The following is a 25092-nucleotide window of genomic DNA, read 5'->3' as shown; positions in this document are numbered from 1 at the left end:
ATATTTCATGCAAAGAGTGGATTACTGTGATAGGTAAAGGTTAAGTTTGTTAGTCAAATCAAAACTCAATGGTGCTTTCTCAGGTGTCCGGGAATGTAAATAGTGTTGTAAATGACTGAAACTAAGAAGCTGCAGGCCCGGGGCACATAAGCTGCTAGAAAATAACCAAAGAATAATGGAAAAGACTACTGACTTTCACCCCCACAACCATCAGGAGGCAGGAAAATGAATCCTCCAGCAACAACCTGCATAGCCACAAGAATGACTGGAATGTATGCAGAAGATGTGTCATGGTTTTGTAACTTTGCTATTGGTATTCCACATCATAACATCATGGACAAAAGAGAAGAACTACGTATCCCAGAGGACCTCACGGTCAGAGAAGGAAGATACATCACAGAAGATACGTCATCTGGTTGCGCGCGGTCTTTTTTCACTTTCGCTTGCTGCCAGGGAGAGGAGTGGGTGTGCTTTTCAAGCCGTGCGCCTTCATCAAGTAGGGCTTTCGGTTTCGGAAACTCTCTCACACTCTCTCTCTCTCTCTCTCTCTCTCTATCGCTTTTTCGCTCTCTCTCATTTCATTTGATTTATTATCCTTACTTCCAATTAGATTGTATTATATCGTGTCATCTTGCATTCCAACATCGTAGTTAGTAAAATAAGTTCTGTTGCTTAGATCGTTGCCGCTGCTCCGTTTCTTTTTTCTTTTCGGGAAGCCAAGGGGCCCGCGAGCCTACTGCCCCCCTGTCACGGGCACAGATCTATCTAGATAAATCCGTGACAAATTTTTGGTGGAGAATGTGGGCAGTCTGAAGCTTTTAACGTTAGTAAGAAAAAAGGATTTCTTTAAGCCAGACTGCGAGACTACAAGACATTGCTGGTGTTGGTGTGACTTTCATAGATTAGATTATAGCCTGGGCAGTCCGCCAAACTCCAGACACTGTACCGAGTGGTTCCCATTTGTTTTCTTTTTTTTTTTTTTTCTCTTCACCCCCCCCTCCCTTTAGCAGTTACCAGCTATGAGGTTGCTCTTTATTGTCAGAGCACTGATTTCCATTCATCTGTTGCCCCAACACTTCCATCAGCCTAGGTGGAGAATCTTCAGGAGTCACTTCTGAGCTGCTCAGAGAAGATGAATGGTTTTAAACAGGGGACACACAATGCTCCCCAACTTTTGAGGATTTTTTTTTCTCTTTTCTCCTTCTCTTCACCACCCCCCCCCCCCCCTTTAGCAGTTACAAGCTATGAGGTTGCTCTTTATTGTCAGAGCACTGTATAAGGGATTAAAAGCTATCATGTTCCTTGCCAGTTACCGGTCTATAATTAACATCTTTATGTCTTGCTGTGGAATTATGTTTATATATAACTAAATAAGGGCACTGATAGAGGCACCTGTCTGGTGGGTTTATGCAATGTTGTATAATTTGAATTTTGAGACTTTCGAACCGGTTTCCACGCTTCCCTCTCAGTTTGTCGAACGTTTTTCAAATACCGAGTCAGTGCTCATACTTGTGTGCATGTTATCAATATCCTTGAATGTATTCCTCTCCATTCGTGCTAAGTGGAAGAAGTCTCCTCCAAGACCAGAGAATGATGACTGGCAAGGAATATGGAAAGGTTTAGGAAGAATCTTAGAAGCGTGGGGACCCACAGTGTCACGGGATTTCACTCATGATCATCTGTGGGATCCCGAGAAACTGAGCCAGCATTTGAGTCAGGGACGGTGCGGCTTAGATAGATCAAAGGAGGTACGGCTTATCTGGGGCTTGGCTTGTGCCTACCGTGCTCTATATAATACTATTCTGGAGAGAGAGAGTTTCCGAGCGGAGGTGCAAGCCAAAGGGGGAAATCTTCAAGTCAGACCTGATCAGTCACAGCAGACACCAGTAACAATGTCAGCAGCCCCTGTAGAAGGCAAGAAATGGAAGCGGGTGTCCTCGCGTCTAGAGCGAAAAAGAAGAAGAAGAAGTGGAGGAGGAGTTAGAGTAAGATCCAGGCGAGGGGACTTCCTCAGAACCAAGAAAGGCAAAAGAAAACCCAAGACGCATGAAGAGGACAGCGATGAAGAGGAAATCTCTATTACTGTTTGTCGACCTCTCAAGATGACTGAAATCCAAAGCTCAAGAAAAGAATTTGAACGACGCCCGAACGAAACTCTAGTCACCTGGTTGCTTCGCTGTTGGGATAGTGGGGCCAGTAGCTTGTCTCTAGATGGTAACGAAGCCCGCCAACTAGGATACATTGCCAGAGACAAATCCATTGACAGGGGAATTAATAGATGTTTGGATGGAGCTGCAACCCTCTGGGACCGAATGTTGATAGCTGTGAGGGAAAGGTATCCCTACAAAGAAATTCTGCAGCCTGCAATGAAAACATGGAATACATTTGAGAAAGCTATCCAGTATTTGAGGGAAATAGCCCTGGTGGAAATGTTATATGACTCTAATTTTGCTCCTAATGATACACACCAAAACCATGATCTGGAGAGAGTGAGGACAACACCTGACATATGGCAAAAACTTACAAGAGCAGCACCAGACAGATACGCCCCCACACTAGTAGCAACATTCCACAGGTACGAGGACCAACAGAGAAGACCCCTAGATTTTGAATTGATTCTTACACTCCAAAACTATGAACAACATCTACCCCCAACACACGTTTCCATGTCAGCCGTCTCAGAGTTAGCAAACAGACTGGGTGAAGTACAAGAGCAGGTGTCTCTATTGATTAATCGTGATGAACCCGTAATAGTATCGGAAACATTTGACAAAGATCAGGATAAGCAAAGGGGCCTAAAGAAAGAACTGATCAAACTAATGAAAATCCAATTAATTAAAGAAGATGGATCCCCCTCCTCACCTGTATCATCAAAAATTTCAGCTATTGAAGGCAAACGCTTTCCTGCTCGAGTGAGGAACAACAGTAGGACTGCTTCGCGTGCTGCCTTGTGGCGTTATCTCCGCGACCATGGAGAAGACATAAGCAAGAGGCATGATCAAGATAGTCCCGTACTGCGAGCACAGGTGAGAGAATTACAGAACAGACCAACCACCAGTGTAGTTGCTCCAGTTACCACAGGTAATGAAGAGAGGGGCCCTGCCCTCAGTCAGGGGAGGGAGAGGGATAACAGGGTTTATTGGACTGTGTGGATCCGATGGTGTGGCACATCAGAACCACACAAATAAAAGGCACTGGTGGATACCGGTGTGCAGTGCACTCTAATGCCCTCGAATCATGAAGGGACAGAATCAGTCCATATTTCTGGAGTGACTGGGGGTTCTCAAGAACTGACTGTGTTGGAGGCCAAAATGAGCCTCACTGGTAAAGACTGGTAAAAACACCCTATTGTGACTGGCCCAGGGACTCCATGCATACTGGGTGTTTATTACCTCAGAAGGGGGCATTTCAAGGATCCTAAGGGGGGATCGATGGGCCTTTGGAATAGCTGCTGTAGATACAGACAACATTAAGCATCTGTCTGTTTTGCCTGGCCTGTCAGAAGATCCGTCTGCTGTGGGGTTGCTGCAAGTAAAAGAGCAGCAGGGACCAACTGCCACAAAAGCAGTGCACAGACGACAGTACCGAACCAACAGGGATTCCTTGCTCCCCATTCATAAGTTGATTCGTCAACTAGAGATTCAGGGAGTAATCAGCAGAACCCATTCACCTTTTAACAGCCCCATATGGCCAGTGTGTAAAGCCAGTGGAGAATGGAGGCTGACGGTAGACTACCGCGGCCTGAATGAAGTCACACCCCCGCTGAGTGCTGCTGTGCCGGACATGCTAGAACTCCAGTATGAATTGGAGTCAAAAGCAGCTATGTGGTATGCCACCACTGACATTGCTAATGCCTTCTTTGCCATTCCTCTGGCCACAGAGTGCAGGCCGCAGTTTGCCTTCACCTGGAGGGGCGTTCAGTATACTTGGAACCGTTTGCCCCAGGGGTGGAAACACAGCCCAACAATTTGCCATGGGTTAATCCAAACTGTATTGGAACAGGGCAGTGCTCCTGAGCTCCTGAAATTCAATCCCAGCAGATGTGATTGACAAAATCGATGCCAAGTCTCTGCCCACTAATAAGAAAGAGACACAATCTTTTTTGGGCTTAGTGGGCTATTGGAGAATGCATGTTCCAAACTACAGCCTCATTGTAAGCCCCCTGTATTAGGTGACGCAGAAGAATGATTTTACATGGGGTCCTGAACTGCGGCAGGCTTTTGAGCTGATCAAACAGGAGATTTGGGGCCAGTACAGACGGGACAAGATGTAAAGAACATCCTCTACACTGCTGCTGGAGAGAAAGGTTCCACCTGGAGTTTGTGGCAAAAAACCTCAGGGGAGACCCGAGGCTACACTCCAACTGAGAAGGAAATCTTAACCGCGTATGAGGAGGTTAGGGCTGCTTCCAAACTGGTTGGTACTGAGACGCAGCTCCTCCTGGCACCTCGACTGCCAGTGCTGAACTGGATGTTTAAAGGAAAGGTTCCCTCCACCCATCACGCCACTGATGCCACTTGGAGCAAGTGGATTGCACTGATTATACAACGAGCTTGAATGGGGAACCTCAGTCGTCCAAGAATCTTAGAGGTGATCATGGACTGGCCTGAAGGTAAAAAGTTTGGAGCATCACCAGGAGAAGAGGTATCACGTGCTAAAGAGGCCCCACCATACAGTGAACTACCAGGAAATGAAAAGAAATATGCCCTGTTCACAGATGGATCGCGTCGCATGGTGGGGAAGTATCGCAGATGGAAAGCTGCTGTGTGGAGCCCCGTGCGACAAGTTGCAGAGGCCACTGAAGGAAAAGGAGAATCAAGCCAATTTGCAGAGGGAAAGGCTGTCCAACTAGCCTTAGATGTCACTGAACGGGAGGGGTGGCCAGTGTTTTGTCTTTATACTGATTCATGAATGGTGGTGAATGCCTTATGGGGGTGGTTACAGCAGTGGGAGCAAAACAACCGGCAAAGGAGGGGTAAACCTATTTGGTCTGCTGAACTGTGGAAAGACATTGCTTCCCGAATAAAGAATATGGTTGTAAAGGTGCGTCACATCGATGCTCACGTGCCCAAGAGTCGGGCTGCGGAAGAACAGAAAAATAACCATCAGGTTGATCGGGCTGCCAGAATTGAGGTGGCTCAAATAGACTTGGACTGGCAGAACAAGGGTGAATTATTTCTAGCTCGGTGGGCCCATGAGACCTCGGTCAATCAAGGAAGAGATGCAACATATAAATGGGCTAGAGACCGAGCGGGGAATTAACTATGGATGCTATTGCACAAGTTATTCCTGACTGTGAAACATGTGCCATAATTAAACAAGCCAAGAGGATGAAACCTCTCTGGGAGGAAGGGCAATGGCAAAAGTATAAATATGGGGAGGCGTGGTAGATTGACTATATCACCTTGCCACAATCTTGCAATGGTAAGCGTTATGTGCTCACCATGGTGGAAGCGACCACTGGGTGGCTTGAAACATATGTAGTTCCCCATGCTACCGCCTTAAACACCATATTAGTTCTGGAGAAACAAGTTCTGTGGTGACATGGCATCCCAGAAGGAATTGTATCAGATAATGGGACTCATTTCAAAAATTCTCTTATAAATACTTGGGCCAAAGATCATGGCATTGAATGGATTTATCATATTCCGTACCATGCACCAGCTTCTGGTAAGATTGAACGATGCAATGGGTTGTTAAAAACCATGCTGAAAGCAATGGGTGGTGGAACATTTAAGCACTGGGAGAAGCATCTGGCAGAAGCCACTTGGTGTCCAGTACTAGAGGATCTATCAGTCGTGATGGTCCTACCCAATCCAGCTCCCTCCATACTGTAGAGGGAGATAAGGTCCCTGTAGTACACGTAGAGAGCACGTTGGGAAAAGCAGTTTGGGTCCTTTCAGCTTCTGGAAAGGGCAGACCTCTCCGTGGAACTGTTTTTGAATTTGATGTTGGGGGAGTGCAGTCAGTAGTTCTATGTATATATATTAAGCATGATATAATGATGTAGAGTAAGGGGTGGAATGTCATGGTTTTGTATCTTTGCTATTGGTATTCCGCATCATAACATCATGGACAAAAGAGAAGAACTACGTATCCCAGAGGACCTCACGGTCAGAGAAGGATGATACATCACGGAAGATACATCATCTGGTTGCGCACGATCTTTTTCGCTTTCGCTTGCTGCCAGGGAGAGGAGTGGGTGTGCTTTCCAAGCCGTGCGCCTTCATCAAGTTGGCCTTTTTGTTTCAGAAACTCTCTATCTTATTTTATTGGATTTGTTATCCTTACTTTCAATTAGATTGTATTATCTTGTGTTATCTTGCATCCCGATATCATAGTTAGTAAAATAAGTTCTGCTTCTTAGATCATTGCCACTGCTCCGTTTTTTTTCTTGGGAAGCCGGGGAGGGGGGGGGCCGCGAGCCTACTGCCCCCTTGTCACGGGCACAGATCTATCTAGATAACTTGGTGACAATAAGAATAGTATAAATAGAGAGCCAATCCTTTGTTCAAATTGTGACCCTGGTGGAGTGTGGACTCCCCTTGGCCGCCAAGCGCTGTTTTGCTTGGCTGTTTTGCTATTCTCTTTACTGCCTTGCTTAATTGAATAAAGAGATCCCTTTATCACACTGGACTTTGTCTGGTTTTGTCACGAGAATCTATAACATTACTATTTTGTGTTTTGAATTATGCATAGGTCATTAGAGGAAACACTAGGATTTCATCAGTGGTTAACACACACACTGTGGACTAAGAAGCCATTTTGGATTGTCAGAGAAAGTGTTCTGCTGAAATAGCTGAATTGTAACCAGTGATAATGTACTGAACTGTATTTATTCCTGCTTCATTGTGACTGATCACTATTTATATTTTTTTTACTTTTCTGATGTAAAGTTAGCCTTAGAGGTAAAATTGCTTTTTCTGCTTTTTCTTCTATTTGACAGACTAGAGATGACTTCCTGGGTCAGGTGGATTTGCCTCTTAGTCACCTTCCGGTAAGAAGTGCTTTTGTCTGTGTGCTCTTTTTCTGTCATTCCCAGAAGTGAAAAACTGATATTATGTAGAATTTATTTCCGTAAGTACTACAGTAATATTTTCTTAAAGCAAGCATTCCCAGCTGAGCATTAGAGGCTGAAAGAAAACAAGAAAGCTCCACCATGCATAGGAGTCTAGAGAAATTGTTCCCTTTGCAGGGGGGACATGGAGTATTCTAGATCAATCTAGATAAATCTATGCCCGTGACAGGGGCAGTAGGCCCGTGGGCCCCCTGGCTCCCCAAAATGGGAAGGGAAAAGGGAAAGGGGTAGGGGAACGGGAGCTGGGCTCAGAGAGGGGAAAAAAAAGAACAGAGCAGCGGCAACGATCTAAGGAGGAAAACTTATTTTACTAACTATGATATCGGAATGCAAGATAACACAATATAATACAATCTAATTGAAAGTAAGGATAATAAAATAAGATAGAGAGATAGATCCAATAAAATAAGATAGAGAGTTTCCGAAACGAAAAGGCCTACTTGAAGAAGGCACACGTCTTGGAAGCACACCCACACCTCTGCCTGGCTGTCAGACAGAGAGCGTGAGCCAGATCCCGTGACTTCTGTGACGTATCTTCCTTCTCTGACCGTGAGGTCCTCTGGGATATGTAGTTCGTCTTCTCTTTTGAGAAGCAGGTATCTGGAAGGTTGTCAATCCACGGACCTCGTGTATTAACCCTTTAATTACCTGTGCTGTCCATGATGTTATGCTACTGAATACCAATAGCAAAGTTACAAAACCATAACATTCCACCCCTTATTCTACATCACTACATCATGTTTATTATATATACATATATATACAAACAAACAATAATTAAAATGCATTAATTCATGGTGTTTGTAAAGTTTGCTATTCCATCTGAGATGTGTGTGTCAAAATTCATATTATACCACATTGCTTGTAAGTACCAGGCAGGTGTCTCCATCAGTGCCCTTATTTGGTTATATATGAATGCAATTCCACAACAAGAAATCATGATGTTATTCATAGGCCAATATTTTCCCAAGATCATGATTGTTTTTAATCCCTTATACAGCGCTCCTACAATAAAGAGCAGACTCATAGCTAGTAGCTGCTAAAAGGGAGGGGAAAATAAACTAACAAAAAAAAACACTCGGTACAGTGTCCAGAGTTTGGCAGGCTGCCCCGACTGTAATCTAATCTATGAAGGTCACCCTAGCACTGCCTTGCAGTCTCACAGTCTCTGCCTTAAAGAAATCCTTTCTTTTCTCCGCTAACGTTAAAAGCTTCAGATTGCCCACATCCTCCACCAAAATGCTGTCACAGAGTTATCTAGATCAATCTAGATAAATCTATGCCTGTGACAGGGGGGCAGTGGGCCCTTGGGGCCCCTGGCTCCCCAAAATGGGAAGGGAAAAGGGAAAGGGGTAGGGGAACAGGAGCTGGGCTCAGAGAGGGAAAAAAAAGAATGGAGCAGTGGCAACGATCTAAGGAGGAAAACTTATTTTACTAACTATGATATTGGAATGCAAGATAACACAATATAAAACAATCTAATTGAAAGTAAGGATAATAAATCCAATAAAATAAGATAGAGAGTTTCCGAAACGAAAAGGCCTACTTGATGAAGGTGCACGTCTTGGAAGCACACCCACCCATCTGCCTGGCAGCGTGAGAGAAAGAGCCGAAAGAGCCAGATCCCGTGACTTCTGTGACGTATCTTCCTTCTCTGACTGTGAGGTCCTCTGGGATACGTAGTTCTTCTCTTTTGAGAAGCAGTTATCTGGAAGGTTGTCAATCCATGGAACTGGAGTATTAACTCTAAGTACCTGTGCTGTCCATGATGTTATGATGTGGAATACCAATAGCAAAATTACAAAACCATGACACCAGGGCAACGGTGGGTGATTTTAATGGGCACAAACCCGGAATAAGTCCTAGATCGCTGAGGTTAGCTGCTTTGGAGCTGTCCCAGCCAGAACCGCAGCGCCTGATCGCGAGGTACAGGGGTGTTTCGGCTGGTTCCTTTATCCAGGGAACCCCGAGATCATAGAGCAGCCCGGCAGCTCTCGCAAGAGCGGCTGGCGCGAAGTGGGTGTTGCCAGGGCAGTGACTCTGCATCCATGCCCCTTGCCTAGGGGCCCGCAGGGAGGTGGGTTGTTATCTCACTGTGAAGAGAGTGTTTTTCAGGGCAAACCCCGAGCGAATCAGCGAGCAGGCAGGGCGGGGCACCTTGCCAAATTGGAGGGAGCTTAGCACTTTCCACTTAACAGGTCACTTAACAGGGTGTTGCTCTCTGGACACACCGAGGTGCAACCATGGTCACCACATGGAGGCGAGCTGCTGCTAAAAGGAACATGGAGACTCAGACAGAAAACATGAATGTCCATGCCGCAGTTCAGGTCTCAGGCTGTGGAGAATGCCTGGACATGTCACTGCTACAGGAGGGCAGCCGGGATACCACCTGTGTGTGGTGTGAGCAGGTGGAGGATCTACTAAGCATGGTGGTAGAGCTAAAGGAGGAAGTAGAAAGGCTGAGGAGCATCTGGAATTGTGGGAAGGGGATTGATTGGTGGAGTCACACTCTGCCATCCCTACAGGAAGGATGCAGGGGAGATGCTCCTCAGGCACTGGGGGATCATCTGCTGTCTCACAGTCAGGTGGGAAGGGGTGACCTCAAAGACAGCGAGGGATGGAAACAAGTCTCTGTTCGGGGCAACAAGCGGACTGCCCCTCAGCCTGTCCCACCTTCCCAGGTGCCCTTACATAACAGGTATGAGGCTCTGGAGCTGGACGGACTGGGGGCTATGGATGTCAGTGAAAGTCCATCCGTGCAGGAGAAGTTACCCAGGGCTAGTTAGTCTGCTCCCTGTTTTGCTACGTCAGTCAGGAAAAAAAGAAGGGCTGTCATCATAGGGGACTCCCTTCTGAGGGGAACTGAGGGCCCAATATGCTGCTTGGATCCATCCCACAGGGAGGTGTGTTTCCTGCCTGGGTGAGAGATGTTGCTAGGAACATCACTGACATGCGGAAATCAGACCCTATAGCCAGTAAGGATATAGAGCAGGCATGTGTTTATTGGTGACGCGCGTGCACCCTGGTGCAAGGGGGATCGTTCCACCTAACTTGCACGCCGACCGAAGAAATCGTTCTATAGATATAGGTCAAACTAATACATAATCAATAGTTGATAGGAATTCGGATACATATTCACTACATTCCCGAGAGCCCATTAGCATACAGTCCCTCCCCCCCTTGCGCGTGCGTAGTAGGTTGTGATGATGAAGGCTCGTAGTCTTCCTCGCGAAGACTCATAGTCTTCCTCGCTGCAAACTTCTGACCCTGAAGGGGGGGCATCCCCTGAACTGGTTTCAACTTGCACTTCAGACATCTAATCACCTCCCTGCCAAATGTTTTCGAGCTGTTCTCCGGTCCTTATATTTATGTCCTTAATTCTCCTTGTTATTTTGGACCTAGCACCTGTGAAAGTGCTTGGAATCCCTTGTTTTCTAATACTCTCTACATAAACTATCTCTATTTGCCCCTTATGTCTACCTTGTGAAGCTGCTTTCTCTTTTCTTGCTATGAAGCCCTTCTTTCTATACTGCGGGGACCTGATTTTGCCCTTCAATTGCACAAGTTGTTCATTACTGTGAAACGTGCCATAATTAAACAAGCCAAGAGGATGAAACCTCTCTGGGAGGAAGGGCGATGGCAAAAGTATAAGTATGGGGAAGCGTGGCAGGTTGACTACATCACTTTGCCATGGCAAATGGTTGGGCTGTGTTTCCACCCCTGGGGCAAACAGTTCCAAGTATACTGAACGCCCCTCCAGGTGAAGGCAAACTGCGGCCCGCACTCTGTGGCCAGAGGAATGGCAAAGAAGGCATTAGCAATATCACTGGTGGCATACCACTTGGCTGCTTTTGACTCCAATTCATACTGGAGTTCTAGCATGTCCGGCACAGCAGCACTCAGCGGGGGTGTGACTTCATTCAGGCCACGGTAGTCTACCGTCAGCCTCCATTCTCCACTGGCTTTACACACTGGCCATATGGGGCTGTTAAAAGGTGAATGGGTTCTGCTGATCACTCCCTGAATCTCTAGTTGATGAATCAACTTATGAATGGGGAGCAAGGAATCCCTGTTGGGGATTCAGCAGACGGATCTTCTGACAGGCCAGGCAAAACAGACAGATGCTTAATGTTGTCTGTATCTACAGCAGCTATTCCAAAGGCCCATCGATCCCCCCTTAGGATCCTTGAAATGCCCCCTTCTGAGGTAATAAACACCCAGTATGCATGGAGTCCCTGGGCCAGTCACAATAGGGTGTTTTTACCAGTCTTTACCAGTGAGGCTCATTTTGGCCTCCAACACAGTCAGTTCTTGAGAACCCCCAGTCACTCCAGAAATATGGACTGATTCTGTCCCTTCATGATTCGAGGGCATTAGAGTGCACTGCGCACCGTTATCCACCAGTGCCTTTTATTTGTGTGGTTCTGATGTGCCACGCCATCGGATCCACACAGTCCAATAAACCCTGTTATCCCTCTCCCTCCCCTGACTGAGGGCAGGGCCCCTCTCTTCATTACCTGTGGTAACTGGAGCAACTACACTGGTGGTTGGTCTGTTCTGTAATTCTCTCACCTGTGCTCGCAGTACGGGACTATCTTGATCATGCCTCTTGCTTATGTCTTCTCCATGGTCGCGGAGATAACGCCACAAGGCAGCACGCGAAGCAGTCCTGTTGTTGTTTCTCACTCGAGCAGGAAAGCGTTTGCCTTCAATAGCTGAGATTTTTGATGATACAGGTGAGGAGGGGGATCCATCTTCTTTAATTAATTGGATTTTCATTAGTTTGATCAGTTCTTTCTTTAGGCCCCTTTGCTTATCCTGATCTTTGTCAAATGTTTCCGATACTATTACGGGTTCATCACGATTAATCAATAGAGACACCTGCTCTTGTACTTCACCCAGTCTGTTTGCTAACTCTGAGACGGCTGACATGGAAACGTGTGTTGGGGGTAGATGTTGTTCATAGTTTTGGAGTGTAAGAATCAATTCAAAATCTAGGGGTCTTCTCTGTTGGTCCTCGTACCTGTGGAATGTTGCTACTAGTGTGGGGGCGTATCTGTCTGGTGCTGCTCTTGTAAGTTTTTGCCATATGTCAGGTGTTGTCCTCACTCTCTCCAGATCATGGTTTTGGCGTGTATCATTAGGAGCAAAATTAGAGTCATATAACATTTCCACCAGGGCTATTTCCCTCAAATACTGGATAGCTTTCTCAAATGTATTCCATGTTTTCATTGCAGGCTGCAGAATTTCTTTGTAGGGATACCTTTCCCTCACAGCTATCAACATTCGGTCCCAGAGGGTTGCAGCTCCATCCAAACATCTATTAATTCCCCTGTCAATGGATTTGTCTCTGGCAATGTATCCTAGTTGGCGGGCTTCGTTACCATCTAGAGACAAGCTACTGGCCCCACTATCCCAACAGTGAAGCAACCAGGTGACTAGAGTTTCGTTCGGGCGTCGTTCAAATTCTTTTCTTGAGCTTTGGATTCCAATCATCTTGAGAGTTCGACAAACAGTAATAGAGATTTCCTCTTCATCGCTGTCCTCTTCATGCCTCTTGGGTTTTCTTTTGCCTTTCTTGGTTCTGAGGAAGTCCCCTCGCCTGGATCTTCCTCTAACTCCTCCTCCACTACTACTACTACTTCTTTTTTTTTCACTCTAGACGCGAGGACACCCGCTTCCATTTCTTGCCTTCTACAGGGGCTGCTGACACTGTTACTGGTGTCTGCTGTGACTGATCAGGTCTGACTTGAAGATTTCCCCCTTTGGCTTGCACCTCCGCTCGGAAACTCTCTCTCTCCAGAATAGTACTATACAGAGCACGGTAGGCACAAGCCAAGCCCCAGATAAGCCGTACCTCCTTTGATCTATCTAAGCCACACCGTCCCTGACTCAAATGCTGGCTCAGTTTCTCGGGATCCCACAGATGTTCAAGAGTGAAATCCCATGACAGTGCGGGTCCCCACGCTTCTAAGATTCTTCCTAAACCTTTCCATATTCCTTGCCAGTCATCATTCTCTGGTCTTGGAGGAGAGTTCTTCCACTTAGCATGAATGAAGACGAATTAACCCTTTAAGTACCTATGCGGTCCATGATGTTATGATGTGGAATACCAATAGCAAAATTACAAAACCGTGACATTCCACCCCTTATTTTACATCATTTCATCATGCTTAATTGTAGGGCAAATGAAGGTAATGACAAAGCCTTTATTTAAGAAATAGGCACACGAGGGAAAGATATCAAAAAGAATCGACTCACCCCTCCCGGTAGCAGCGCGCAGACCGAGCCGAGCTGAGGAATGTGTCCCTCCCCCGTTCGTACCGCCGCGCCGCCGCACTCACACACTCACAGAGCCCACCCATTGGTTCAGGCTGTGACCCTGGAATTCCACTACACTCCACCCCTTCACAGCATGAACCAATGACTGAGCAGGTAGGGGGTGAGCCCCTGCAACCTGGTGGCCCAAGACACAATGCGCATCGCGACGCATACACAACACCCGCCGCAATATAGGATGTCAAAACAATAAAGGCAATCAGTGGCAGTCCCCTTCACGGTTCTGTTGGGCCAGTACTTGATGTTCTTTCTCGAGGCGTATCTTTTTCAAGGACCAGTAGCGCTTCTGATTCATGCTCTCCAGTCCCCAAAAGTTCAGCAGTGCGTCACAGGGTGTCATGATGTTTCCTCATAAGCGTGTTTGAGTGATGTTGCTCCTGCGGGCCATCCTGTGAACTTAAAACCTCAAGGGGAGTAAAACAGATGTTTAATAGGTACGAGGAGGGGTAGGTCCGCCCTCCACGGTAAGATGCAGGCTGTATTTCGGTCTTGAGTCAACACCTCTGCCTGTATCGGGGCACGTCCTGGCCTTCGATACCACACTCTTTGGCCCGAAATCTGCGACTGAATCACTATATCGGGTACCAAAGGGGGGGTTCTAATTTGCCACATGGACATGATTAATGTCCCCCTTGCAATGAAAACAGGGGTGTCAACTATTACCTCTGTTGGCCATACACCGATTACTGAAGGGTTTACTGATCCCCCAACCTCTAACAATCTCCCCCAAGGTGCAAGGAGACCACAGCATTTTGGTCCTGCTTGCACCTTCCAAGGCCATTTTACCTTGTGTCTCCCGGGCTCTAGGTCATCAGGGGCAGGGAGCAGAAGATTATTCATGGTGCCAACTTGTGGCTTGAGTGAGGTGTCCTTGCTTGTAATTTGTATCCTAAGTGGGGAGGCCCAAGTTGTCTGCAGCATTTTTAAAGCACTGGGTCTGCCATCTCTTGGTCTCTCATTCAAGTCTCGCAGGGTTTCATAAAGCCTTTTGGTCCACCCCTGCAAGGACTGTGAATCTGCCTTCAGAGCAGCCTTCAGGATCCCATTGTATCTTTCTATTAGGCCTGCTCCTGTTGGATTGTAGGGCAGGTGAAACCGCCATTCAATGTTATTGTCTTCAGCCCACTTCTGCACAGTTGCACCTGTGAAATGTGTACCTTGATCACTCTCAATAACCTCAGGAGTCCCGTATGATGCCATCAATCTAGTTAGAGCTTTGATGGTATAGGCTTGGTTTGCCTTTGCTACAGGATAGGCTTGCATCAGTCCACTCGCTGTATCGACACAAGTTAGGGCATATCTGGCCCCCTCAGATCGAGGAAGGGGACCTATATAATCGATCTGCCATCGCTGTAATGGGTTGTGTCCTCTAGCGAGATGGGCTGTAGTTTCCGGCAGAGGTCTTGGTCTCATTCGCGAGCAAGCGTCACAGTCCTGACATGCCTGGACAATATCTGGTAACTGTATGGGCAACCCCCATGCTTTAGCTGCTGCCCACATGGTTTTCTGTCCTGCATGCCGTAATTTCCGATGCAGCCAGTGAGCTATGTCTTCTGATGGTGTACTTCCCAACCATCGGACTCGAGCCAGTGTGTCAGCTTCATCATTGCCTGGTGACTGCAAGGGTTGATGTCCAGAGACGTGGTATGCTCGTACGGTCCTGTGCCTAACCACGTTCCATATATCAACCCACATATCTTTGCCCCAGATAGGTCGGGCATGGATTGTCCAATCCCGAGTGGCCCACTGTGCTATCCAGAGCGTGAGCCCTCGGTAGACTGCCCAACTATCTGTGCAGATGTTTAGTGCGCTGTTGCCAGGCTCTTGAGTTATCACCATCCACACAGCTCGTAGCTCAGCCCACTGGCTACTTTGTCCATCCCCTTCTTCAAACCATATTGTTTCAGTTGAGGGATGGTATGCGACAGCTCGCCACCTACTTGGGTTCCCTCTGCTGGATCCATCTGTATACCAGGCATCTTCTGGGATAGGGTATTTTCCCTCCTGTACAGGACTCTTTTCTGGACAAGTAACCACTATTTCCTCAGGTGTCTCGCTGTGATATGTTACTGGCCCAAGTATCTTTTGAAGTTCTTCCTTCAGTGGAGATGATGACAGGCGGCTTCTTTGGCTAAGATAGGCAACCCAGCGTGCTACTGTTTGTGATTGGGCCACCCCGGTCTTAGGAATGTGAGTTAGGTCTTTTACCCACCCCTGAATTGGTAAAGTTGTTTTGACAATAACCTCTGCGGTCTGAGTTATTGGTTCTACTGCCTGCAATGCAGAATAGGTAGCCAATAACTGCTTTTCAACCATGCTGTATCTCTCTTCTGCTCCATGCCAAATCTGTGACCAGAACCCAATTGGGATTCGAACAGAACCCTGGCGCTGCCACAGCCCCCAGCCAAACCCTTCTTGGGTCACATGCACATCTAGTTCGGCTGGAAGGGTCGGATCAAATATACCTAGCGCCTGGGCCTGTTTAACAGCTATTTTTGCTTGCTGGAAGGCTTCTTGTTCTGTTCTACCCCAATCCCATACTTGGCCTTTTTTTGTTAATCGATATAAGGGTTTTAGCAGTTGTGCTAAGTGGGGAATAAAGGATCGCCAATATCCTAATATACCCAAAAACTCCTGCAACTGCTTCGGTTTCGTAGGAACCGGGAACGCTTGGATCTTATCAATGATCGCACTGGGTAACACCTTAGTCTTACCTGACCAGACAACACCCAGGAATTTAACTGATAGCCCTGGTCCTTGTACTTTTTGTGGGTTTATAGCCCATCCTTTTTCCTGTAAATAAGTAATTAATGATGGTACTGTCTTCTCTAATGCCTCGATTGAGTCAGACGTTAACATCAAATCATCGATGTAGTGGAACATTTTGACAGTAGATGGTTTGTTCCAATTTGCCAAGTCACGTGCCACCAAATTATGACAAAAAGTAGGTGAATGCACGTACCCCTGAGGTAGAACTTGAAAAGTCCACTGCCTGCTCTCCCACGTGAATGCAAACTGGTCTTGGGACTCCTCAGCAATTGGAATGCTGAAAAATGCATTTGCTAGATCCAGAACGCAGTGGTATGTTTCTATTTCTCTACTTAATGTATCCATGAGGGAAGCGATGTTGGGTACAGCTGCATGGATCGGTGGCGTGACTTTATTTAGTTCTCTGTAGTCTACTGTCATTCGCTACGTACCATCTGGTTTCCTGACTGGCCATATGGGGGAGTTGTATGGGCTGTGTGCAGGTCTAATAATCCCTACTCTCTCCAGCTCCTGCACAGTCTTGGTAATTTCTTGTTGCCCACCCGGGAGTCTATACTGCTTTGTATTTGTGATCCGGCGCGGTTGTGGCAAACAAATAGGTTCAATTTCTGCATGACCCCTTATGATTGCCTGCACTGCCCGGATACTAATACATCTTTCCCTTAATCTGAACTCTCCCACAGTGGTTTGGAGAGTCAAACCCGACAGGATATCAATCCCCAATATGTACTCTGGAATTGGGGCAATAGACACCTTGTACTCCCGGGGTGGTAGACGCCCAACCCCCAGTTTCAACCATGTTTGGGTCACGGGGATCATCTGCCCCCCGAACCCACCTATCATTGCCTTAGAGCCTGAAAATTGGTTTGGGTCACCATATATAATTGATGTTTCTGCCCCAGTATCTACTAATGCCATAACCCGCTGTACATTCTTTCGGGACCAATGAATCGTTAGTTCAACGTAGGGTCTCCGGTCTCCTCTGGAGACCCTAGTCTTGGGGAATTTTGGCTCCGCTGTCAAGCCATCAGCTGTGCAATCCCTAAGTCTTTTTCCTCTGATGGCTCAACTGTGGCTGCCCAGGCCACCTGAGGAGGTTTACGTTTTTTTGATGGGACTATGAAGTCTTCTAGATTCCACGTGTTTTGTGGAATCCGTTCTATGAGTCTAACTCCTTCCCTTTTAGGAGAGCGTTGGAATCTCTGACTGTTTGGTAACTGTTTCCATAGTTGTAATAAGACCTGGTTAGGCTGTCCATCGATCTTTTGAAATTCAACTCCAGCCCTAATCAGGTCGGTAAACATTTGTTTTCTTGAGACCCTGATGGGTCCAGATTGAATTACATTAGGGGCAGGTCTCCTAGGTCGTGGTGGCGGATGGATGTCCGACTTTTCCACCACCATTCGGACATTGCGCCTGGCGCGCAGGCGCTCTGTCTCCCCCAGATCTGCCACCAATTGGGCGGCCTGTTGTATAATGGCCTCTGAGGCCACTAGGGGATTCAGTATGGATACCAAAATTCCATACTGATGTGGTGGAGCCTGCTGCAGGATGAGGTCCCTCATTCCTGCGGAAAATTTTATCATATCTGGGCTCTCAAAATTGTCCTCATAAATTGCCTCCTTCATACCTAATTCTCGGATATAATTTTGTAAGTCCTCCATAGAGGACCACAGGCCGGTATTTAATGGTATGTCCGTTTTATTCGCCCATGTCACATGGCATGCGGCCATTAACCATGCAATCAGTGAATGATTTTCTTCATTGTGTTGCACAGCCGCATATAGTCTTTGCCTGAGGGCCGGGTGAGTAGTAATGGATGCCAGTTTTGAGATTTCTGGCCCATTCACCACAACGCTTTCTGCCCCCATGTCATATAGTCTGAGTAACCATGCTGGCACACTCTCTCTCGGTTTTTGTCTAAACCGTTGTACTAAATCCATTAATTCAGCTGCCGTGTATGGGCGAGCTGTTACATGTAGTGTGCTCTGGGCAGGGGGCCACTGGTCAGGGGGCAGCCCCGCTGGCCTGTCCTGCGTTTTTTTTTGTTTTTTGAGTTACAACTGGTCGGATCTCAAAGGGATCAAGCTCTAGTGGAGCCTCAAGATCTGACTTCTTAGTGCTTTCATTTTCTGAGTCCAGTTCATGTGGACTCTCTTGTATAGGATCCCCAGTTATTTCTAGAGAGATGTTTCGGATTTTTTGTACCGGAATTATAGGGTTAGGTTTTTTCCCTCTCAAAATTGCAACCTGTCTTTCCAGTTCTTCCACACGGTCACGTAATAGTTGATTTTCATCAGTGAGAACCCCTTCAGTTATATTTAGCCGGTTCAAGGCCATCAGCAGCGGCCACGCCACCGTGGAGGCAGCTAACTGTCGTTCTCGTGTAGTGAGTACGTTTTTGTTTAGACTACTGAAATACTCAGCCAGGCGGGCTGGGGATTCCTGAACATTTCCTGCATCCCGTAGGGGACCCCATTTTTCAATAATACAGGCAATCCCGTGATATGGGGATCCTAGGAATCCCGGGATGTGCCCTGGCAAAACTTCACTTATGGGGCTAGCCTTTCCCCGTCCAAACCATCCCATGAAATTGTTCAAAAATGTCATGGTAATTATTTTAAGAGGCTTATAATTGGGTATCTTTAAAGATATTTGGCTGCCTGGCTCGCCAAAATGTAGGGCAAATGAAGGTAATGACAAAGCCTTTATTTAAGAAATAGGCACACGAGGGAAAGATATCAAAAAGAATCGACTCACCCCTCCCGGTAGCAGCGCGCAGACCGAGCCGAGCTGAGGAATGTGTCCCTCCCCCGTTCGTACCGCCGCGCCGCTGCACTCACACACTCACAGAGCCCACCCATTGGTTCAGGCTGTGACCCTGGAATTCCACTACATTAATATATATACATATATATACAAACAATAATTAAAATGCATTACACATGCATCTATATACATATATATAATTGCTGACTGCGCTCCCTCGACATCAAATTATCTTGTGGTACACATTGGACATCCTCATCGTTCTGCATCACCCACCTAGTGGACCCAGGTCCCTGGGCAAAAACAGATCCACAAAGAGGTTTGCCCTTCCCAGAAGCTGGAAGGACCCAAACTCCTTTTCCCAACATGCTCTTTACACGTACTACAGGGACCTTATCTCCCTCTACAGTATGTAGGGAGATAGGTTGGATAGGACCATCACGATTGATAGATCCTCTAGTATTGGCCACCAGGTGGCTTCTGCCAGATGCTTCTCCCAGTGCTTAAATGTTCCACCACCCATTGCTTACAGCATAGTTTTTAACAACCCATTGTATTGTTCAATTTTACCAGAAGCTGGTAAAATCCATTCAATGCCATGTTCTTTGGCCCATGTATTGACGAGAGAATTTTTGAAATGAGAGGTCAGCTTCATGGCAGGTAAGACTGCGCTGGACAAGGGACCTAAAGCAAAAAGGCTGACCAAAAAGCTCTTTTTAGGGCTTTTTTGAAGCTAGCAAATGCACTGTACCAGTGCCGGGGGGCTGGCAGCTTGTGGGTGGGCTGCTGGGCCAGCAGGGGTGGAGCTGGCACTACTCACTCTTATCTCTCAAGCTTGACCTTGACCTTTTGCTGTGCTGCTAAAAGCAGCCTTTTGGGGGGCTATCACCAAGCAACGCGCCAAGGGAGAAAAGGGTGTTACCTTCTCCTGTTAACAGGAAGGGAGGTCAGCTTATGAGCACAGCCCACACTGCCCATACAATACTGCGGCAGCAGGTGTGGATGGTGGGTCTTGTGGTGGGTCATGTGAGTGTTTCTTTTGTCTTTGCTCAGGAGACCGGCTCTCCTACAGACAGACCCTGAGACCACCAGTTTGAACATGGTCTCTACCAGGCAGCGGGCTTACCGCAAGAGGACTGTGGTGACCCAGACAGAGGGCCTTCCCCCAAATGTGGCCATTCAGGTCTCTGGCTGCAGGGAGTGCCAGAGCCTGCTGCTGCCAAGGGAGGATGGGAAGGATACTCGCCTCTCACACAGGTGACGAGCTGCTCAGCCTGGTGGTGGAGCTCAGGGAGGAGGTGGAGAGATTAAGAACTATCAGAGAGTGCGAGCGGGAGATTGACTGGTGGAGTGACTCTCTGCGAGAAAGATGCAGAGATTGCACCCCCCAAACTGTAGTGGACCCTTCCCCTTGCCACAGTCGAGCAGAGAGAGCTGACTCGAGAGGAGAGAAAGGATGGCAACCAGTCCCAGCTTAGAGACGCAGGCAACCCCCACCCCGACCTACCTCGGTTCCCCAGATGCCTCTATGTAATAGGTTTGAAGCCCTGAAACTGGAGGGAGAGGTGAGCGAGGATGAGGTGGGAGGACTGCCTCCAAGTGTGTCTAAGGTGAGGATGACAGCTCCATGCTTGAAGACTGCCTCCTCCAGAAAAGAAAGGAGGGTGATAATCATAGGTGACTACCTCCTGAGAGGAACAGAGGGCCTGATATGTCGGCCTGACCCTACCCATAGGGAGATGTGCTGCCTCCCTGGGGCCTGGGTCAGGGATATTTCTAGAAAACTTCCTGGTCTGATCCGCCCCTCTGATTACCATCCTTTATTGATAGTTCAGGCCAGCAGCGATGAGGTCGCTGACAGAAGCCTGAGGACTATAAAAAATGATTTTAGGGGACTGGTGAGGTTAGTTGATGGAGCAGGCATACAAGTAGTATTTGCCTGTATTCCTACAGTGGCAGGGAAGGACACTGCAACGACCAGGAAAACCCATTGCATAAACACATGGCTGAGAGGCTGGTGCAAACGCAAGCATTTTGGGTTCTTTGATCATGGGGCGGTCTACTCGGCACCTGGCCTGAAGTCTGCAGATGGGTATCACCTGTCTCAAAGGGGAAAACGGATCCTTGCCCAGGAGCTGGCAGGACTTGTAGAGAGGTCTTTAAACTAGATATGAAGGGGGAAGGGGATAAAACCAGGCCTGCTAGAGATGAGCCTGGGGGAGCGGTAATGGGATTGGGGTGAGGCAAGGAACTCAGCTAAAGTATGTTTATACCAATGCATGCAGCATGGGCAACAAACAAGAAGAGTTGGAAGCCATTGTGCGGCAGGCAAGCTATGACCTAGCTGCCATTATGGAAACATGGTGGGACCGCTCCCGTGACTGGAGTGCTGCGATGGATGGCTACAAACTCTTCAGAAAGGATAGGCAAGGAAGGAGGGGTGGTGGCATGGCTCTCTATGTTAGAGAGTGCTTTGATGTCACTGAGCTTATGGCTGGAGATGATGAGGTTGAATCCTTATGGGTTAAGATCGGGGGAAGAGCTGACAAGGCAGACATCCTGGTGGGCGTCTGTTATAGACTGCCGAACCAGGATGAAGAGACAGATGAGGTGTTCTATGACCAGCTGGCCGAAGCTGTGCGATCGCCAGCCCTTGTCCTCATGGGGGACTTCAACTTCCCTGACATATGCTGGGAATACAACATAGTGCAAAAGAAGCAATCTAGGAGGTTTCTGGAATGTATGGAGGATAACTTCTTGATGCAGCTGGTGAGAGAACCTACAAGAGGAGCTGCCCCGTTAGACCTGCTGTTCACAAACAAAGAAGGTCTAGTGGGAGACGTGGAGGTCGGGGGCTGTCTTGGACAGAGTGACCATGAAATGGTAGAGTTCTCGATTCTTGGTGGAGTAAGGAGGGGGAATAGCAAAACTGCTACCTTGGACTTCCGGAGGGCAGACTTTGAATTGTTCAGGAGACTAGTAGGGGGAGTCCCCTGGGATTCAGTCTTAGAGAGTAAAGGGGTACAAGATGGCTGGTCGCTCTTCAAGAAGGAAGTCTTAAAGGCACAGGAGCAGGCTGTCCCCCTGAGCCGCAAAATGAGCCGGCGTGGATGAATAGGGAGCTGTTCTTGAGGCTCCAGGAGAAAAAGAGGATCTACCTCCTGTGGAAGAAGAGACAGGCGACTCAGAAAGAATACAGAGAAGTTGTTAAGATGTGCAGAGAGATAATCAGAAAGGCAAAAGCTCAGCTGGAACTCAACCTGGCCACTGGGGTAAAAGAGAACAAGAAACACTTTTACAAGTATATCAACAGTAAGAGGAGGACCAGGGAGAATCTCCATTCTTTACTGAATGAGGCTGGGAATGTGACCACTGAAGATAAGGAAAAGGCAGACGTTCTGAATGCCTTCTTTACATCTGTCTTTAAAAGTCAGACCAGTTATCTTCAGGTTTCTCCAAACTCTGACCTGGTAGTCTTGGCTGGGGAGCAGACTAAACCCCCCACGATTCAGGAGGACACAGTCAGAGACCTGCTACTCCAACTGGACTGCCACAAATCCATGGGGCCGGATGAGATTCACCCGAGAGTGCTGAGGGAACTGGCGGAGGTGATAGCCGAGCCGCTTTCCATCATCTATCAGCGCTCCTTGTTGACTTGCCAATGTGACTCCCATCTACAAGAAGGGCTTCAGGGAGGATAAGGGGAACTACAGACCTGTTAGCCTGACCTCGGTGCCGGGGAAGGTTATGGAGCAGATTGTCTTGAGGGAGATCACGCGGCATGTGCGGGACAACCGGGGGATCCGGCCTAGCCAACATGGGTTCACAAAGGGCAGGTCCTGAATGACCAACCTGATCTCCTTCGATGATCTATTGACCCGACTGGTGGATGAGGGAAAGGCTGTTGATGTAGTCTACCTAGACTTCAGCAAAGCCTTTGACACTGTCTCCCACAGTATTCTCCTGCAGAAGCTGGCAGTCTGTGGCTTGGACATGTACACTCTTGGCTGGGTAAGGAACTGGCTGGAGGGCCGGGCCCAGAGAGTGGTGGTGAGTGGAGTTAAATCCAGCTGGCGTCCGGTCACGAGTGGTGTTCCCCAGGGGTCGGTGCTGGGGCCTGTCCTCTTCAGTATCTTCATTGATGACCTGGATGAGGGCATTGAGTGCACCCTCAGTAAGTTTGCAGGTGACACCAGGCTGGCTGGAAGTGTCGATCTGCCTGGGGGTAGTGAGGCCCTACAGAGGGATCTGGATAGGCTGGATAGCTGGTCTGAAGCCACTAGGATGAGGTTCAATAAGACCAAATGCCGGGTCCTGCACTTTGGTCATGTCAACAACCCCAGGCAACGCTACAGGCTTGGGGCAGAGTGGCTGGAAGACTGTGTAGAGGAAATGGACCTGGGGGTATTGATTGATGCTTCACTGAACATGAGCCAGCAGTGTGCCCAGGTGGCCAAGAAGGCCAATGGCATCCTGGCTTGTATCAGAAATAGTGTTGCCAGTAGGAACAGGGAAGTAATTGTCCCCCTGTACTCAGCACTGCTGAGGCCGCACCTTGAGTTCTGTGTCCAGTTTTGGGCCCCTCACTGTAAGAAAGACATCGAGGCCCTGGAGTGTGTCCAGAGAAGGGCAACAAGCTGGTGAGGGGTCTGGAACACAGGCCTTATGAGGAGCGGCTGAAGGAGCTGGGATTGTTCAGTCTGGAGAAGAGGAGGCTCAAGGGAGACCTTGTTGCTCTCTACAACTACCTGAAGCGAGGTTGTAGTGAGCTGGGGGTTGGCCTCTTCTCTCGTGTGACTAGTGATAGGACTAGAGGGACTGGCTTCAAGCTGCTCTGGGGAAGGTTCAGGCTGAATATTAGGAAATTCTACTTCTCTGAAAGGGTGGTCAGGCACTGGAATGGGCTGCCCAAAGAGGTGGTGGAGTCACCAACCCTGGTGGTGTTCAAAGAACATTTGGATGTTGTGTTGAGGGAAATGGTTTAGCGAGAACCATTGGTGATGGGTGAATGGTTGGACTGGATGATCCTGTGGGTCTTTTCCAGCCTTAGCGATTCTATGATTCTATGATGATCTGATTCAGTTCTTTCTGGGGTGCCACGTCACCACAGGACTTGTTTCTCCAGACCTAATATGGTGTTTCGGTCAGAAGCATGGGGTACTGCATATGTTTCAAGCCACCCAGTGGTCGCTTCCACCACGGTAAGCATATAATGCTTACCATTGCAAGATCGTGGTAAGGTGATATAGTCAACCTGCCACGGCCTCCCCATATTTATACTTTTGCCCTAAATACTTTGAGGTTTCATCCTCTTGGCTTGTTTAATTATGGCACGTGTTTCACAGTCATGAATAACCTGTGCAATAGCGTCCATAGTTAAGTCCACCCCTCGCTTTCTAGCCCACTTAAATGTTGCATCTCTTCCTTCAACAGATCTATCTAAACTGCACCATCCCTGACTCAAATACTGGCTCAGTTTCTCGGGATCCCACAGGTGTTCAAGAGTTAAATCCCATGACATTGCGGGTCCCCACGCTTCTAAGATTTTTCCTAAACCTCTCCATATTCCCTGCCAGTCAGCATGCTCTGGTTTTGGAGGAGACTTCTTCCACCTAGCATGAATGGAGAGGAATACATTAAAGGTGATTGATAACATAAACACGAGTGTGAGCACTAGCTCGGCATTCGAAAAAAGTGTGACAAACTGAGAGGGAAGCCTGGAAACCGGTTTGAAAGTCTCAAAATTCAAACTATCCAACACTGCACAAAGGTACCAGGCAGGTGCCTCCATCAATGCCCTTATTTGGTTATACATGAACACGATTCCACAACAAGATATCATGACGTTAATTATAGGCCAGTAACTGGCAAAGAACATGATAGGTTTTAATCCCTTATAGAGCACTCCTACAATAAAGAGCAAACTCATAGCAGGTAACTGCTAAAGGGAGGGGAAAAAAAAACCAAAAAGAAACCACTCGGTACAGTGTCCGGAGTTTGGCAGACTGCCCTGACTATAATCTCATCTATGAAGGTCACACTAACAATGCCCACACTAGCAATGCCTTGTAGTCTCACAGTCTCTGGCTTAAAGAAATCCTTTTTCCTACTGACATTAAAAGCTTCAGATATCCTGC

At 47.7% G+C, this 25092-nt stretch overlaps 1 protein-coding gene across 10 annotated transcripts in view; it reads left to right on the top strand.

The window, feature by feature from the left end:
• The window catches only part of NEDD4L (NEDD4 like E3 ubiquitin protein ligase), a 399166-nt gene that overhangs the window by 199806 nt on the left and 174268 nt on the right, over nucleotides 1-25092 (top strand). For 7 of the 10 annotated variants that reach the window (XM_025144557.3, XM_025144556.3, XM_025144555.3 and 4 more), the window contains one exon: nucleotides 6947-6997. The exons of the other annotated variants lie outside the window; for them this stretch is intronic. In XM_025144557.3, coding sequence (XP_025000325.1) covers nucleotides 6947-6997 — 51 coding nt within the window. The remainder of the gene's footprint in view (nucleotides 1-6946; nucleotides 6998-25092) is intronic. 10 annotated transcript variants of the gene reach the window in all.

This window comes from Gallus gallus, chromosome W (genome assembly GCF_016699485.2).
Source record: "Gallus gallus isolate bGalGal1 chromosome W, bGalGal1.mat.broiler.GRCg7b, whole genome shotgun sequence".
Classification (NCBI taxonomy): domain Eukaryota; kingdom Metazoa; phylum Chordata; class Aves; order Galliformes; family Phasianidae; genus Gallus; species Gallus gallus.
The sequence above is the reverse complement of the archived record's forward strand: the minus strand, read 5'-3'. Positions and strand labels throughout refer to the sequence as shown.